This window comes from Pholcus phalangioides, unplaced genomic scaffold (genome assembly GCF_987345545.1).
Source record: "Pholcus phalangioides strain wild (caught in Gottingen) unplaced genomic scaffold, Ppha-v1.0 ptg000017l_1, whole genome shotgun sequence".
NCBI lineage: Eukaryota > Metazoa > Arthropoda > Arachnida > Araneae > Pholcidae > Pholcus > Pholcus phalangioides.
This window is the reverse complement of record NW_028301610.1, coordinates 31,024,925-31,042,018: the sequence shown is the minus strand read 5'-3', so window position 1 is coordinate 31,042,018 and position 17,094 is coordinate 31,024,925. Positions and strand designations below refer to the sequence as shown.

The 17,094-nt window shown below is 34.9% G+C and overlaps 1 protein-coding gene across 5 annotated transcripts in view; it reads left to right on the top strand.

Moving 5' to 3' along the window:
- Window positions 1-17,094, top strand: part of LOC149072895 (tRNA (32-2'-O)-methyltransferase regulator THADA) — a 240,872-nt gene that overhangs the window by 185,221 nt on the left and 38,557 nt on the right. For all 5 annotated transcript variants that reach the window (XM_089246909.1, XM_089246911.1, XM_089246910.1 and 2 more), the window contains exons 27-29: window positions 1,481-1,577; window positions 3,446-3,487; window positions 7,492-7,610. In XM_089246909.1, the coding sequence (XP_089103035.1) occupies window positions 1,481-1,577; window positions 3,446-3,487; window positions 7,492-7,610 (258 nt within the window). The remainder of the gene's footprint in view (window positions 1-1,480; window positions 1,578-3,445; window positions 3,488-7,491; window positions 7,611-17,094) is intronic.

Below are 17,094 nucleotides of genomic sequence, written 5' to 3'. Positions count from 1 at the left end.
CATCAGCCAGCTGTTAAAACTTTCGTATGGATAGCGGAGAGTGACATCATCCTTGGATTACTGCCATTCTTTCTTTCCATCTAGTGGCAGTGTCAGGAATTTTGAGCTTTGGCCTGAGTTAGGTCTGACCATCCATGTGCGCTTATGTTCAGTGCACATGAGCTAAGGAAAAATTGAGGCCTGTTGCTCTGGTAGCATAATGGTCTAGCTCGCTCATCTGGTAAGTGAGAGGGCATGGGTTTGGTTCCCCACAAGAGCATTTTAATTTTCTTTCCTTCCATAATTCATCTTTGCATCAGCCAGCTGTTGAAAACCTTCGTACAGATATTGGAGATCGTTATCAGCCTTGGATTAGAGTTGTTCAGTTTTTAATATTTTTTTTATGCCAGAGTTGTTGCCACCTGTAGTTAGTGACGTTATTTGTATATGATCAATTTGGTCCCATTGAATATCATCATTTTGACATTGATGTGCTATAGAAGCTCCAACAATGTGGTTACAGCAATAGCTGGGGCATGTTTCTTTTCTGTCTTTTTTCAACCTTCAATGGAAAAGTGGAGCTTCCATTCAGGATATAGTGAAATAGACATAAGAATCGTATTGAAAAATACATTATATATATGTTATGGTCAGTGCCTGTATCACATACCATATCTTAACGCATATAAGAACCCCTCCCCCTGATTTTTTTGGGCTTAAAATTTCGAAAAAGTTGAAAAAATATATCTAATGCAGTTGAATTACGTTATAACAAATGTGCCAAGACACCAGAGGAATCACTTCGGTAAAACGAAATTTCGTTATAAAGGAATTCCAGGTTACCTAGCATTGTTCCTATGTAAACTTATTTGAGGGATTATAGAAAAGTGTTCGTTAAAACGAGATTTTTGCTATAACGGTATTCATTGAAACGGGATTCGACTGTACTATCAATGTATAAGAAACCCCTCTTATTTTTAGGACCCAATTTTTTTCAAAAAAGGTGAATCCTTAAATTGGCATATGCAAAGGGGGGTTTTGGGGGGTTCTAACCCCCTATCAAGCCGAGATTATAATGTTATTTTGCAGGAAAAAACTTAACCCCCTCTGAGAAGAAAAAAAATTTAAACCCCCAAGAAAATTCTGTGTACGCCTATGAATCCTTATGGTATATCATAAATATCCCATATTCATTTATGATTTGAGACTATTTTTTTCAATCAGATATGAAAGCTTGGTTTTTTTTAAATATCAAATTATATTTAAAAGTATTATTAACAAGCTTCAATTCAACTGTTGGTTGTTTCGATTTCAAAGGCCAATATCATAAATGTTTAAATGGCTGCTATGATATCAGAGTGTATATGACACAATGAAAAAAAAAATTTGCTTTGTAATTCGTTTCTTCAATTGTTTTTTCTCTCCATCTCACCTAAAAAAATATTTTTTAAAGTGTATTTCTTGCATGAAATATTTCACACATAATTTTTGTTTTTTTTAGTTTTTGGGAAGGAATTATTAATCTCCTTCAAGATGAAAATGATGAAATTCGTAGGATAGCTTCTTCATTTGCATCATCATCTGTTCATTATTTAATGGTTTGTATCATCCATCAGTTAGATTTATTGTAATTGCATTTAAATGCTTACCATTTCACATATTGCTCCAGAAAAATAATTTTTGTATTTGAATATTTTGGATTTGTCACCTTTGTACAATCTATTAAGAAATGCAGTTGAAGCTTCTATCTCTTTTACTTGCTAAAGTAGCTCACTTTATGAATGATTTTGTTTTTCACCTGAGCAGACTTACTGTTGCTTGTGCAGTATGACAATATAACCAAATGCCAGCCACTATCAGCAATATTGTGAGTCTCCACTGCACTGTGGAAGTTCTATCTGTATCAAGTATTTTTTGCCATGTGCAGCTGCATACATTAGCTTAGACGGAAAATTACTAAAATAAATATTCTGTGTTCTTGGACTTTCTAAGTGTAGATTTTTTTTATATGGTTTCAGACACCAAAAATATCACGGTAAAATGTTAAAGATGCAAAAAAATTGCAATATAGATTGCATAAATTATATTGGAAAAAAAATAGCTCATTTAAAAAATTTTGGGTACAGAATTTGAGTATACAATTACAAAAAATTGTATGTTTTAAAAAAATAATGTTAAGCAAAACTATATTTGTAGTAATTGCAAGATGAATGATGCCGCAATCAGATTGTGTCATGAACAAGCAGCATAAAATTGCATGATTGAGAAATAGTGAATTTTTTGCTGTGCTTGTGAAAAAATAAATTGAGTATATCCAATTTGTTAGAATGATTTCTGGGTATCATTTGCCAGATGAATTGCAATTACGAATCATTTGTAAATTAGAGCCAGGTTAAAATCAGACTTATTATTCTGACACAATACAAAATGCAGTAATGCTGTTTAATGTGATCACATTGGGACTCTGGGTTTCTGATAATGATAAAAGATTACTAATTATATCCAAAATATATCTGGAAGTGAATATGGTGACCATACATTCTTTTTGGTCAAACAGGATGTATGAAAATGGGTCAATTAAGTATCTCTTTACTACATAACTGGTTGTGCAAAACGTTCGATTATGCTGGTTTTTTTTTAATTTTCATATTGTTCTGAAATGGTATATTTTTCCTTTAAGCTAAAACTATGTTTTTTTTTAATTATTATTCAGCTACTGTGAGCAGTTAGATTGGAACTGTTTCATGTGTATTATGAATTATTATAAATGTATGGTACGTTCCATAGATTCCTTGAGAAAGTTTTTCTGCCAAATGATTATCCAAGAACTGAAGGCAGGGGTATTTTTTTCGCCTTACATTTGCCTTCACAAAAGAAAGGCCATTACAAAAGCACTTGAACTGATACATGGATTATATCAACTACTCAACTACTACGGCCGGACTAAGACATTCTGGTAAAGACAGAAATGTTTGTAAACAAGAGGGGTACACCTTCTGACCTCCTGCATAGTCTTACAGGTTGATAATAATTTATATGGAAAAAATAAGTCTGCTTCAAAATGTGAAAAAAAATTGATAATACACACCCAAAATCCTGATGATAATGAACATTTCTTTCCTATCTTATGATATTGGTCCATTCCGTAATTTGCAACAGTAGTAATAATCAGAAAAATTCACCAACGAAAAAAACAAATAAAGGAAATTAAGAATATTTTTTACATTACACTAAATTTACATTATCTGTGACTTCCAATAAGCTGCATCTACTGTACTAGTACAACTTAAATAATAATTATGCATCTTTTAATTGAATTAATTAAGGTTATTGAATGGGGGAAAAAGTGTTTCCTTTTTTTTCTCATTTGTTCACCTTATTTTTTTATGACTCAATTTACATATTTCTGACAGCAATGTTTTTAATGCAGTTTGTCATATCTGTGCCATGTATTTAAATTTTTCAGATGCCTGAACGCCATTGCATACAAACAAATATTGCAATTTGGGTGAGTATCGAATCATATATATTTTGCTCATTGGTTTTGAAGGATAAAAAAAAGTGTTTTGATTAAACTTGTTTATCAGATAATTCTTTTATACACTAGTTTTGCTTCAAAAGTTAGCTGACACTTGAAAAATCTTTGCTTACCTATAATAATGTGAATATAGGGACACAAAAAAATTCAAAGACATGTTTGAAGTAACATTGGGTTTCAGTTAAAACCTAAATAACTTTTCATAAGGTTATTTTAATTTTACATAAAAACAGGCACTCTCTGATTTACAAACAGGATTATTTCCAGGTTTGAACAGGTCTGTAAGTTGAATGAATCATTCATAAGTCAAAATCGGGCCAAGCAAACAGTAGGTAATTTGGGATTAGAAATGAGGCAGATTCACTTAAATGCCTAAGATTCCATAAAAATAAACAAATTTCAACTAGAGATGTCGATAAATATCGTCCTTCTGCTTTATATATATGAAAGTCAGGGCAGTGCATGCAAATGAGTCGACACTACAAACTTTATTACATTTGTCAAAAGACTTTTGAGTGCTACTCTTTATAGATCATGAAAGGGGGGGGGGGATGAGTATACTATATTCCCTGACACCAATAGTATAACAAGGTTGGTGTTTTCAGTTTATGTTCTATTGTACAGTGATACCTCGGCTAACAAAGATTATTCATTCCAGAATAACGATTATTAGGCAAAACACAATTTTCTATTGGTTTCTATAGAAAATAGTTTGATTTGTTCCAGGTATTACCAAAAATTTCAAGATAAGTTTTTGAAACACCAAAGAGCACTTAAAAAAGATAAACTGGCTGCAGGCTAAAAAGAAAAAGCTTCAAAAACTTGATAAATGAGAATTCAGGATGAAGATGAAATCTGAAGATCTTTTAATTTTACATTATGTACAAAACATAGTGTAAAAGCAACACCAGCTTTAGCAGACTCTCTAAAGCTCATGTTGGTTATAACAAGTACTGACATAACTCAGTTCATAGATGTCCCTATCCATTTGTAATTTGGTCCACTCATTTCTGTGTCTGCTACATGCAGATAGAAAAGATAAGCTTCTAGAATGTTCAGACTGTTAAGTTTGATGCTAAAAGTCTTGCACTGAAAGAACGTGTGCTGTGAAAACATAGCCCCCTCCCCTCCTCTTTGCATCCATACATGCAAAAAAAATTTATTTTTGATGCATCCTACATGCATCCATATCAACAAAAATTTTCTTTATCTGAAGCAGAAAAAAAAACTCTTTTATTCTAGATGTCACTGTATTTTGTTACATTTAAGCCAAAATTTTATTGATGTGAGAACACAAAGAAATTAACACATGATTGTGCTGATGAGAAATGTACACTTTTATGACTGGCATCAGTAGTTGCAATTAGTAGTCAAATGATTATATTTTTTGTGGCTTTTAAATTCATGGTATATTAAGATTGATTCAGTGCTTGACTTTCATTTTTGCAAAAAAAAAAAAAAAAGAAGAAAAACTACGTGCTTAGTATTTAAAGGTGAGAAAAATGTTTTTTATATAACAATAATATAAATTACTATGTAGAAATACTATGAAATTCCTGTACAACAATGCTGTCTATAACAATAAATGCCTATATAATGGCAATACTCTCCAGTCCAGACACACTTCTTATTGTGCTAATGTATTCCATTTATAACAATAAATCCTTTATGTGACAAAAAATATCCATTCCCTTGAGCATTTTTTTATAAAAGTTTTCCTGTAGTAATAACCAAATTTTTATCTGTGCACATGACCAGGTTTATTAATTTCAGTACTTTAAAGGTTATTATATTGACACAAGCAGTAATGTGTTTTCAATTTTATGAATTACACGAAATGATCTCTATAAATTTTTGACTGTGAGAAACCTAAAATCTCACTTTTTCAGTTGTTAAGAATGAATAATTCATGTTTGCCAACTACTATGGAATGTCTGTAGTTTCTGTAGATTTCTACCATAAATACAGAATTACTTGAGTCACGAAAAACTACTGAAGTCTGTTGTTTTCAGAAGTATTTTGCTTTTGATTTAAGATTTGTCTGAATTATCTTATCGAGCACAAAATGATGTCACACAAAGACAGCATTTCCAAAGAATGAATATCGACTGAATTTGAAATATGGTGAAGCAACCTTGTAGTTGGTTGTAAAGGTTTGCTTTGCTGTCCACACATCTGCGAGCTGAATCTCCAGGTTGGCCCTTTTACTGAAAACGTTTTAATTGCTGAATTAAAAAAAAATTAATGAACAGAACGTTTAGGAATTTATCAAGTTTCTTCATGATATTTTTCATAGATAAGTTTCTACAAAGAAAGCAGGAGAGGGATGCCTGTGATGACAAAGCAGTCTTCTTTGGCCTCTTCCAAAAAATCAAACTTTCATTTTGATTTTGTAAGGAATAGCAAACAGGTGTCTAGGTGGGAAAAGTCATGGGACACTTTTCCCCCCTTTGACAAATAAGCCTGCCATAATTTTAACCCAGAATAGTCATGTCTAATAAGTGAAATCGTCAAATGTAGATATGATTGTGTTGTTTGTCTTGTGAATAATTATTGAGCTTCTGTCTTTATTTTAATGTGGAAGGCTGAGCTGAATTTTGTGGTTGTCTAGTTCCTTCCCTCTTGTGTTATCATTCCGCCCAATATCATAAAATGCCCAAGATCTGAACAACCGATTGTTTGTGTAGAGTGGACACACACTCTTTATACATCACACTGTATGTGTTTGTCGGGAAAATTTAAATATTAAATGCTTTGCTTTGACATCTCAATCTTTTGAGCTCAACAACAAATTCTTTGAATTTTTCTGATTCTTCCTGTAAAATTTTGGGAAATTCCGAGTTAAATTGAATGAGAGAATGCGTGTTCTTTTGAATAATATATTCTTTCTTTTGTGAGAGAGACACACCTAATGATTCACAGATAATCGAAGATATCATCACCATATTGATGAGTCAGTTTTCTTGTTCCCGCACGAATGCTTCCGGTACGTGTAAAAGGAAGATTCCTTTTCTTTCTCTCTCGCTGTTCGTAACCCGTTGAATTTTTTTTTTAATTCTTGAAAAGCCGATTTTTCACCTTCAGCATATTCTGAGTCGATGTTTTAAAAAAATAAATAAATAAATAAATAAGGGAAATAAACATTTTTGTTAATCAAGAGTTAAATAATTTTGAGACCGTGTGAGTCTTTCAATTTTAAAATTTTTTTCCCCTTTTCTCTCTACTGTTTCTGATGCTTAAATAAAAAAAAAAAAAAAGGCTTGTGTTGTAAAATATTGTGAGGGAGAGCAACTTTGAAATAATGTTATATGATTGAAATTATTCTCTGTCATCGAGAAAGTGTTGAATTTGAATTTTTTAAAGATTTTTCTTTGTCTAAATTCAAGTTTTTCGGCATGTCGCGAAACAAGAATATTTATATATGATGTCGGGTATCGTTGGAAAGCTTATTTTTTTCCCCACACAATGATGTTTTTTGATTTTGCTGAATATTTATGTGTTTAATCCGGAAATCTTATATTGAAAGTTATTGTTGTCATTAAAACTTTTGCTGAAAGCCCTTCATTTTTTTAAAATCGACCCCGTATTGAGAGAACATGTTTTTCTTTTGGTTTCATGTTTTAGTTTTGGTTAGCTCCTCGTGATACGATTGGATAAAAGTTTAGATGATGCAATTTGCGTCACGAATTAGAGGGCGCGCTTTCTCAAGCCCCGCCCATCACAGGCCCAAACTTTAAAGGATACTTCAAATGTCTGTCAGAGCTGTGTAAATGCCTGATGTGGCCAAGTTGAAAAAAATAAGAAAATTTATTTGAATATTTAAAATAGTCATGGGGGAAAAATAGGGGAGGACTTTCTCCACAGAAGATAATCAAATTCTTATTAAAAATAACTAAAAATCTTATAAATTTTTTGAATAGTTTTATTTATGTTTATATTATCATGATGCTTTTACTTAAAAATTTTCATTCCAGGGAATCAATTATATTACTAATGAAGTTCTCCGTAGTGATGAAGCCTACTTGCAATATCTATGGAACAAAGTTTCAAATTATCCTAGTGCTTTGCATATTTTGCGAACTAATAAGTTGAAGTAAGTCCACCCTTCATTTATTTCATCTACAGTGAAACTTCCATAGGCAGCCACCTCTATTCCTCAGCCAACTTCCCTTTGTGGGTAGTTTTTCTTGCAATAGACAATAAGCTCCATATACATAATACAAAAATCACCCCATTCCACTGCCATCTCTGTATACAGTCAGCTGCAGTGCCGTCTTAATGTATGGGCCCAGCTGGGCCTCAAGAAAAGAGGGGCCCTAAAAAAACAAGAAGTAGTTGAATTTTTTGAAAATTGGCCAGGGAGGGACTCGGAAAAATCACTTGGCCTGAGGGCCCATGATGCTCTTAAGACGGCGCTGGTCAGAGCCCAACCTGTCTGCAGCCACTTCCTCATACATAGATAGCGTTTAAAACAAATTTTCTTGTGTTTTTTATTCCCAATGCATTCAGAGCTGGTAGTTCTCTATGTATAACCTTATAATCTTTATACATAAACACCTTTTCGGATCAATTGAATTTTCTATTCGGGTGTGACACTATCAGGTTGGAAAAATTTGTAAATAGGATGACAAAGACTAATGCTATATGGTTGCTGCTAGCTGATAAGATAGTTTAAAAATTTGCTTCTGGGGTGACAGGGCAAACCAGACAAATAACCTGTGATCTGTACTGAATAGGTAAAGGATGTGGAAGTTTTGGCTTTGCAGATACTTTCTTTACTTTTTAGCATGCAGAGATTCAGTAGAACAACAGTGAGGGAATAAATGAAATATGAGGAAAAAACATGTACGGTACTTGCTATAAAGAAAACACAGATCCCGGATAATACAGATTAAGGAATTGATCGGTTGATTTGGTATTTCAAGTTCTGCATGAAACCTCAATATATATATATAATGATACTGGACCAAGAAAAAATATCGTTGTAGAGGAATTATTGTTATACTAAGAGGCAGTGTTATTATAAAGTGCCATAAAATTTATGCTGTGCTGTTGGCAGCTTTTCTAAATCAATGTTCTTAGTATAACCAAAAAAATGTGCTTTTAAATGTTTATATGCCACAAAATATTTTAATTGATTAACTGATAAAAGAAATTCAGTTAGATGTATTGCTCCGTAAAGGGGTTTATTGCAATACACTTTTGGTGATTAGGTGATGTTTTATACCAATATTATTAGACATCCTTGGAAGAACTGAGACATGCGAGATGAATTAAAATTATACTTAAGGAAATTTCGAGCAAAGAATAAATAAAATTAATAAACCTTGTGAAGCGGTTTCAAAATCCTCCTAAAAATATCGTTATAGAGGGGTTTATCATAGTAAAGGATATCATTGTATCGAGAGAAGTTTAACATTAACTGACTATAGGTTATTCCAATTAAGATTTGAAAAATACCATTGTAGAGGGATTTATCGTTGTCGTGAGGTTTCATTGTACAGTAAAACCTCGATAAATCGTCACCTCAAGTTATCGAAAAATTATGGCTGCTTAAGCTGAGTGACGTCTTAAACAGAGTTCTATCAGTTTTAATGTGCAATGTTATGAAAATCATATAAATTTAAAGTAATATGACATTTATTAAAGTATGAATCAAAATAACAATATTAATAAAATTTATAGATTGCAAAAAAAAATAGCAATTGTTTATCTTTTTTATCTCTTATTACTTAAATTATTGTGGTGAAATGTACTGTACACTTTGATTTAAACTAGTAATTTTTAATTTATAGACTAACAGAGCAACTGTTTGAATAAGTAGCTTTTCTTAATAACAGAACTCTCTATTGCACATTAATTTTACATATACATCAAATTTAATTTTAGTGTTTTAATTCTTCATCAGTAGTTCATGATACAACTACAAAGTAATCTCGAACACTTTTGACTTGGTGGAGGGGCCCTGGGCAGGGAAAAGTAAACAGAATACCTCAACTTGGGAAAGAATGTCTAATTTTTTTCCACAAAGATATTTAGTTTAAATTTCAAGCCCTAAATTAGTAGAGTCCATGCTTTCTATGATTATTTATTATCCGTGCCCACGTTGCACTTTGACTTTAACTTGGTTAATTTGATTCTTCTTTACATAATTTTTGATTTCCTTGCACTATATGTAATCTTTGACATATCAATAAATTTTAGTTTTGCCAGAGATGCCCCGGGGGGGGGGGGAAGTGCTTACGTTGCTTCTTGCGACAGAGATTGGGTGTCTTACGGTTTGTCCAGTTTCTTCAATGGAGCCCAGGCAGAAATGAGATCTAGCTTGAACAATCCCCAATGTTCCAAAAACCTTATTCTGCAAATGAACTTCCCCAGCGTAACTTTCATTACTTAAATTGTTCCGTTTGGGTATATAGGATTTTATGGTGACTTTTAAGCATATGGCAATGCTTTTAACAAGCTCCTTTTTTAATGGGAGCCATAAAAATAGTCTGTTCCTCGTTCTCAAACTTTTTCATAGTGACAACTTAACCGAAATTAGTGACGAGTAAACGAGGGTTTAATAACATTGTGGTCAATGAGAGCTGGAAGGGTCTGAAGGAAAATGACGACTTATCAGGGTGATGACTTAATGAGGTTTTACTGTATATGTATCTGTTTTTTGGACAGATAAATATATTAGATGTAAGATTTTTTGTGACATTGAAAACCGTCATTTTGACACACCCCCCTGAAAAGTGTTTTTCTGTAATAGAACCTGTATTCAGCAGTCACCTCCGCATACAGCCACTTTTTTGCAGAACGCCAACTGACCTCTCAGAGGAGTTTCAATCTATGTCCAGTAGCTGTTTCCTAAACCACGAGTCTTAGATGAAATTTTACAAAAAAATGTTTTTAATATCACTAGAGCCTGGATTATATGCAAATGCATAAAATCAAAGTATTTTCAGAATAAGTGCATATTTTTGAAGGTTTATTTAAGCTCGATCACTTTTTTAAAAATAATTTTTCATACAAATATTGCTCAGAATATTTTCATTTTTTCCACAGGTGGGATTTAGTGAATTTATAGAGATGTATGCATATAATACTGTATTTTCCAAATATCAACAATTGATACCGCATGGAGTCTCCCATCGAGGGGTTAGTGCACCAACCCCTCGATGAGTATAAAAAACAAGCCTGCCATTCGGAATTGAAAATAAATTGTAGGTCCCTTTCTAATTGGCCCTCGTGAGCAGAAAATGACTGTGGTGCGACAAAAATGATCAAATGAACAAATATCAACCATTTTACAAAACTTGTAACCGATACGTTTATTGGTTGCATTTTCAAGTTTCACAAAAGTACTTTTATCAAATTTTTATAGTGTAATTCCCGTCTAAGGCTATTCCTAGAGATATGCCAAAAAGTGTTAAATTTTTTCAGAAAAATTGTTAAAATTGTTTTGTCACTGGTATTTCGTTACTGAGCAGCTACAGCAAAGAAGAAATTAAAAATGTGTAAATAAAAAAATATGTAGAGTTGTTTGCATATGCAGTATATACTGTATTCTGTTGTTTGATGTTTGTGTGTCTTAGACATTGTACATACCTTTTTGACACAACAGATTATTTCATCATATTAAATTTATTCCGCTTAAAATATAGAAATATTTACACCATGACAACTAGGAGAGAGCGCATAACTGCGTGTGTGTTTTCTAGCTCTCTCTATCTTCTCTCTGCCCAGTCTGCATTGGCGACCGGCACACGTTATTGGCGACCGCCACATCACTCCCCTCCCAGTACAGTGCTTCATCACTGTGCGAACCTTACAGGTGGTTTCGATTTTCGACCAGACCTAGTAGTTGTTGGTACTATCGTGGGAGGTGCATCGCCAATGTCCTGCGACAAATATGCTGGTTTGATTCGGTCGATGGATATGGCTTTTTTTACGTTGTTGACCAGAACTTTGAAAACTTTTTCTGATTTCTCCAGCACAGAATATGGTCCTTTATATGGCTGGCTGAGAGAGTTGGTCTTTGGTTGTTGTACGAACACATGTGTGCACTTGTCCAACTGTTGTGGCACGAAAATAGATTTATGACCATGATGCACGGGAGGTTGAGGACGCAGTGCAGCCATTGTTGACCTCAGTTGAGAGATGAAATCCTCACTGGCAATAGATGGTGCATTTGTGACGCTGAAAAATTCTCCCTGCAGTTTTAGAGCCGTTCCGTAGGTAAGCTCTGTTGGTGAAGATTGTAAGTCCAGCTTGATTGAAGTGTGCAGTCCTAGAAGTACCGTTGGAAGAATGTTCATCCAATTTCGTGAATCTAGGCACTTCATTGCTGCTTTCAATGGCCTATGGAACGACTCAATCATGCCATTTGATTGAGGATGATACGGCGTGGTTTTAAGATGTTGGCAAGCCCAACGGGTGAGCCAAACTTTTGAATAGTGCCTACTCGAACTGTGACCACGATCCGCAGTGATCCGAGCCGGACAACCAAAATGAGCTATCCAGTTCGCAAACAGTTCTCTGGCCACTGTTTCTGCTTGGATGTCTTTTATGGGGATGACCTCAGGCCATCTTGTGAATCGATCAATGATCGTCAGTAGGTATGGGAAACCATTTGAAGGTGGCAAAGGTCCTACTATGTCTACGTGAATGTGTTGGAAGCGTTCATCTGGCAATTCAAAGCCTGCCAATGGACTGGATACATGTCGATGAACTTTAGATTTTTGGCACTGGACACAGGTTTGTGCCCATAGGCGACAGTTGCGCTGAAGGCCAGGCCAAACAAATCATTGCTTAATTAATTGAACTGTTTGTTTGATGCCTGGATGTGCGAGACCATGGACCGCATCGAACACTGCCCGACGATGTGGATGAGGAACGAAAGGTTGAATCGTCCCTGTAGAAGTGTCACAGAAGAGAGTAGCTGTGGTGTTAGGCAGAGACAGTTTCTTTAGCTGTAAGGATGTGGATGATGATGATAGTGTTTGAGTTAAATCATCGTCCTCTAGTTGATCTGCAGCCATCTGGTTGTAATTGATGGTGGATGGACACTGGATTGCAGATATTCTTGACATGCAGTCAGCTGGTATGTTTGCACTGCCCTTGATGTGTCTGATATCTGTGCTGAATTGTCCAATGTAGTCTAGCTGCCTTTGTTGTCGAGGTGATCTCGAGTCTTGTTTCTTGGAGAAAACGAATTCCAATGGCTTATGATCTGTATATATGGTGAATGGACGTGTCTCTAGCATGTGCCGAAAGTGCTTGATGGATTCATATATTGCCAATAGTTCTCGATCGTAGGCTGAATAATTACGCTGCGCTGGTGAAAGTTTCTTTGAGAAGAAGGCTAATGGTTGCAAACCCTTAGAAGTAGTTTGATGCAAAGCTGCCCCGATGGCGAAGTCGGACGCATCGACCATGAGTGCTAGTGTTGCATCAGGATTCGAATGTGCAAGTAGACGCACATCGGCGAGAGTTTGCTTGCATTGTTGGAAAGCTGCAGCTAGTGATGTGGACCAAGTTATTGGCACTTTATCTTTCTTATTTCCGGCTCCCTTCAACAGTTTGTGTAGCGGTGCTTGAATATGGGCTGCTTTAGGCACGAAACGTCGATAAAGATTGACGATTCCCAGGAACTGCCACAACTCTTTGACCGTTTGCGGTTGCTTGTAGTTGAGGATTTCAGACACTTTTTCATTTAGTGGCTTGATACCCTCAGATGATACTTCGTATCCCAGGAATGGAATTTCTGACTGGCCGAATTTGCATTTGGCCACATTGACAGCAAGTCCATATTTTTGAAGCCTGTCGAACACAAGACGTAGGTGTTCTTTGTGCTCCTCTATGTTTGCACTGGCAATCAACAAGTCGTCTATATAGGCGAAGCAGAAGTCCAGCCCTCTGAGCACTTCATGTATAAAGCGCTGAAAAGACTGTGCTGCTCCACACAGACCAAAGGGAAGGTATGGGAATTCAAAAAGACCGAAAGGTGTTATTATGGCAGTTTTCTTTACATCATCTGGATTAACTGGTATATGATGATAGGCTCTAATTATATCCAGTTTTGAGAAAATGTTTTTACCATAAAGATTCTGGGAAAAATCTTCAATATGAGGAATTGGGTACCTATCCATCTGAGTAATTCGGTAGAGAGAGCTCTGTAATCCCCTGTTGGTCGCCAATCGGTAGTACCTTTGGGGACCATATGTAAGGGACTAGCCCAATTGCTTTTTGAAGGATGACAGATGCCCTGTTCAAGCATGTAATTAAATTCTTCCTTAGCAGCTTGGAGCTGTTGTGGATGCATCCGTCTAGCTTTCGCAAAAACGGGAGGACCATTTGTGGGAATGAAATGCAAAGTGTCATGTTTGACATCAGTGAGCCTATAATTTGGTTTCGTTATTTCGGGAAATTCTTCCAAAATAGCATGAAATTCGGTCTCTTGAGAAATGGTTTTAATATCATAGTTTCAACAAGAAAGAATTTTTCCCTGTTTTGAAATATTAGTCAATGGGTCTATCAATTTCCGATTTTTGATATCAACTACTAAGCCAAAATGGCGAAGAAAATCGGCACCGATGATGGGTCTGTTGACATCTGCGACGGTGAACAGCCACTTGAATGAACGTCTGAGATCAAAATTTATATTCAACAATTTCGTACCATACGTTTGAATTTTCGTGTTGTTTGCTCCTACTAATTGATAGGGAAGATCTTTTCGTTTCTCGGAAGGAGATGGAGGTATGACGCAAATATCTGATCCACTATCAATTAAAAATTTCAAATTGGATGCGCGATCGAAAATGAAAAGGCGGCTACTATTGTTAGGCCTTGTGATGTCCGCAGCGTCGACCGAAGGCTTAATTAGTTTCCCTCAAACGTGCACGGTTTTGTGCATTTTTGTGCTTTTGCCTGAAATCTTCTATGATAAAAACAAATTCCGTCGTCTTTCTTATTCTGATTGTCGCGTTTTCGCTGCCAAGAGATAGATCGTCGTCTACGATAATATCCACCTCTTCAGTCACTTTATCCCCCCTCCCCCCTAGTTCCTTCATTCTTCTGAGAAGATATGAGGGTTTGGAGTCCCCCAACGCAATATCCTGCAAAAGAGTTTTTATTTTCTGATTTTCTGTTAAATCGAATTCGCCAATTAACCTATCCTTAAGAACGGTGAATAGATTCTCCGTTGGAGGTTGGAAAACCAAATCTGAAATATGTGTCAGTGTTTGAGAATCCAAAGCTGCCACAACATAATTGAATTTTGTTCTTTCATTCGTAATTCGAGAAATTTGGAAATTTGCTTCAATTTGAGCAAAATATAATCGTGGATTATTTGACCAAAAAGGGGGAATTTTCATTGCAACTGTAGCGATGGTTCCTTCCGGCTTTTCGTCTGCCATACTGATGGTCGGGGAAAAGGGGAGAGAGGAATACTACGCACAAATGATAGAGAGGGGCGAACGGAATAATAATGGGGAAAAAAAAGAAAGAAAAGGGAGAAAAACAAGGCAATAAATTTCGTGGGTGGTTGGAAACTTCAAGGGGCCTTTTAAGGGAAATGAGACTTACCCATCTGGCCTGTGGAAGCAGCTATGTCATATTATATGCATAGGCGTTGCCGACGAAAACTGTTGCGTGTTTCATCAACTGGTCACCAATTCTGTTGTTTGATGTTTGTGTGTCTTAGACATTGTACACACCTTTTTGACACAACAGATTATTTCATCATATTAAATTTATTCCGCTTAAAATATAGAAATATTTACACCATGACAACTAGGAGAGAGAGCATATGTGTTTTCTAGCTCTCTCTATCTTCTCTCTGCCCAGTCTGCATTGGCGACCGCCACATGTACATATGTAGGTATATATTTTTTAAATGAATATATGCACTAAGAAATGGAAGATATTCATTTTTAAAAACATGTCTCCTTTCTTGCATGATTTTTAATGCATATTTTCTCAGTTTTGATACATATCCTGGAATTTTTTTTTTAATTTTCCAGATATGCTTTTTATGCACATTTTGGGTTTTCCCACATTTTTCGTGGTTTTCATTGCATATTTTGGCATTTTTAGAGCATATTTTGACAGTTTTAAGTGCATATTTGCAAAGCATATTTTGCCACTTTTTTAGTGCATATATAATCTAGGCTCTCATTATCACCCTTGTTATACCCCAAGTTATATAAATAAAAAAATTAAAATTTAAGAAAAAAAGTTGCATAACATGTTATAATAATTTTTTATGGTCCCTACATGTGATATCTAATAATTTCTTTAATATTGAATAATATTCTTTATGCGCTGCTGAGTTGTTCAAGAATAATTCATCCTCTATTATCATCATTCAAGCTTTAACGGTCTGTATTAACTTTATCTGATAATCTTTCTCTCTCTCTCTCTCAATGTTATTTCTTATACAAGATTATGTATACTCTATTTCCCAGCAAAGATGCTTCAACTTCAATCCAATCAACTTTGGGTGTAGAATTTTTTCACATGTCAGTATGGGGTTATTCGTTTCAGTAATTTTGATGAAGTTGTTTTTAACACATAAATATATTTATGTTTATTTGCAATTAAATGGTTTTACATTTGTAATGAATTGTCAAGTTTTAAGGGACAAAGTAACATTATTTGTGACTGACTCAGTACTGAATAGGGCTCCTTGAAATCTCAGGTTGGCTTATTTACCATCATTGAGTGAAGATTGTTGCCAGTTTTATTGCTGTAGCCAATTTTTGTGTTCCTTATCCTGCATGTTTTTAAATGATTAGACGTCACTTGTCATTTCCGTCACTTTGAAGAAAAAACTGATTTTGCTGCAGACGCTTTTTGAATCTGAGTTAAGACATTGATTTAGTCATAATTTGATCACATGGTTATCGCCTCTACTTTTAGCGGTTACATTTAAAAAGCATAGATTTTAAAACAGTTACAGAACAGAGGAAAAGGAAAATATATGCGGCGTGGTTTATGGTTGAAAAAAATAAAAACCGTAACAGTGCTAATATCACATTTGATATGCCTTCTTGCTTATTACACTATTATATGAATTTATGCGTATACATGTGTGAATAAAAAAATGTATCTCACTTGTACATGTGGAATGAAAAAATGTTTCAATCTTCTTGCAGTCTATTGGTTAGTCCATGATTAAGTTCATGCAACACCTTTCTCAAAATTTTCTTGATGAATATGTCTGCTACGTTCACCTTTAAGGGCATATATTCAAATTGAACCATCGGTTTGTTTATCAAGTCTCGAAGCAAGAAGTGCTTGATTTTGATGTGTTTACTCCTGTCTGAAGTTACATGATTTTTGGCTACGAATATGGCACCTTTATTGTCTACCATGATCTTCTGTGTTTGGCTAATTTTAGGTTAGGGATAATTAGATATTTACCCACTACATCAGAGTGTATGATCTCTAGTACTTCCTGTGCCTTGGGAAAACTGCTTCTCTTCATTTTCCCTTGTATATGCCATGGCAAAAGCCTGAAGAGTGGTAAAAACTAGGTCTTATCAAGTCGAATTGGTAAAAGCCAGAAAAATGCTTGTAAACAACAC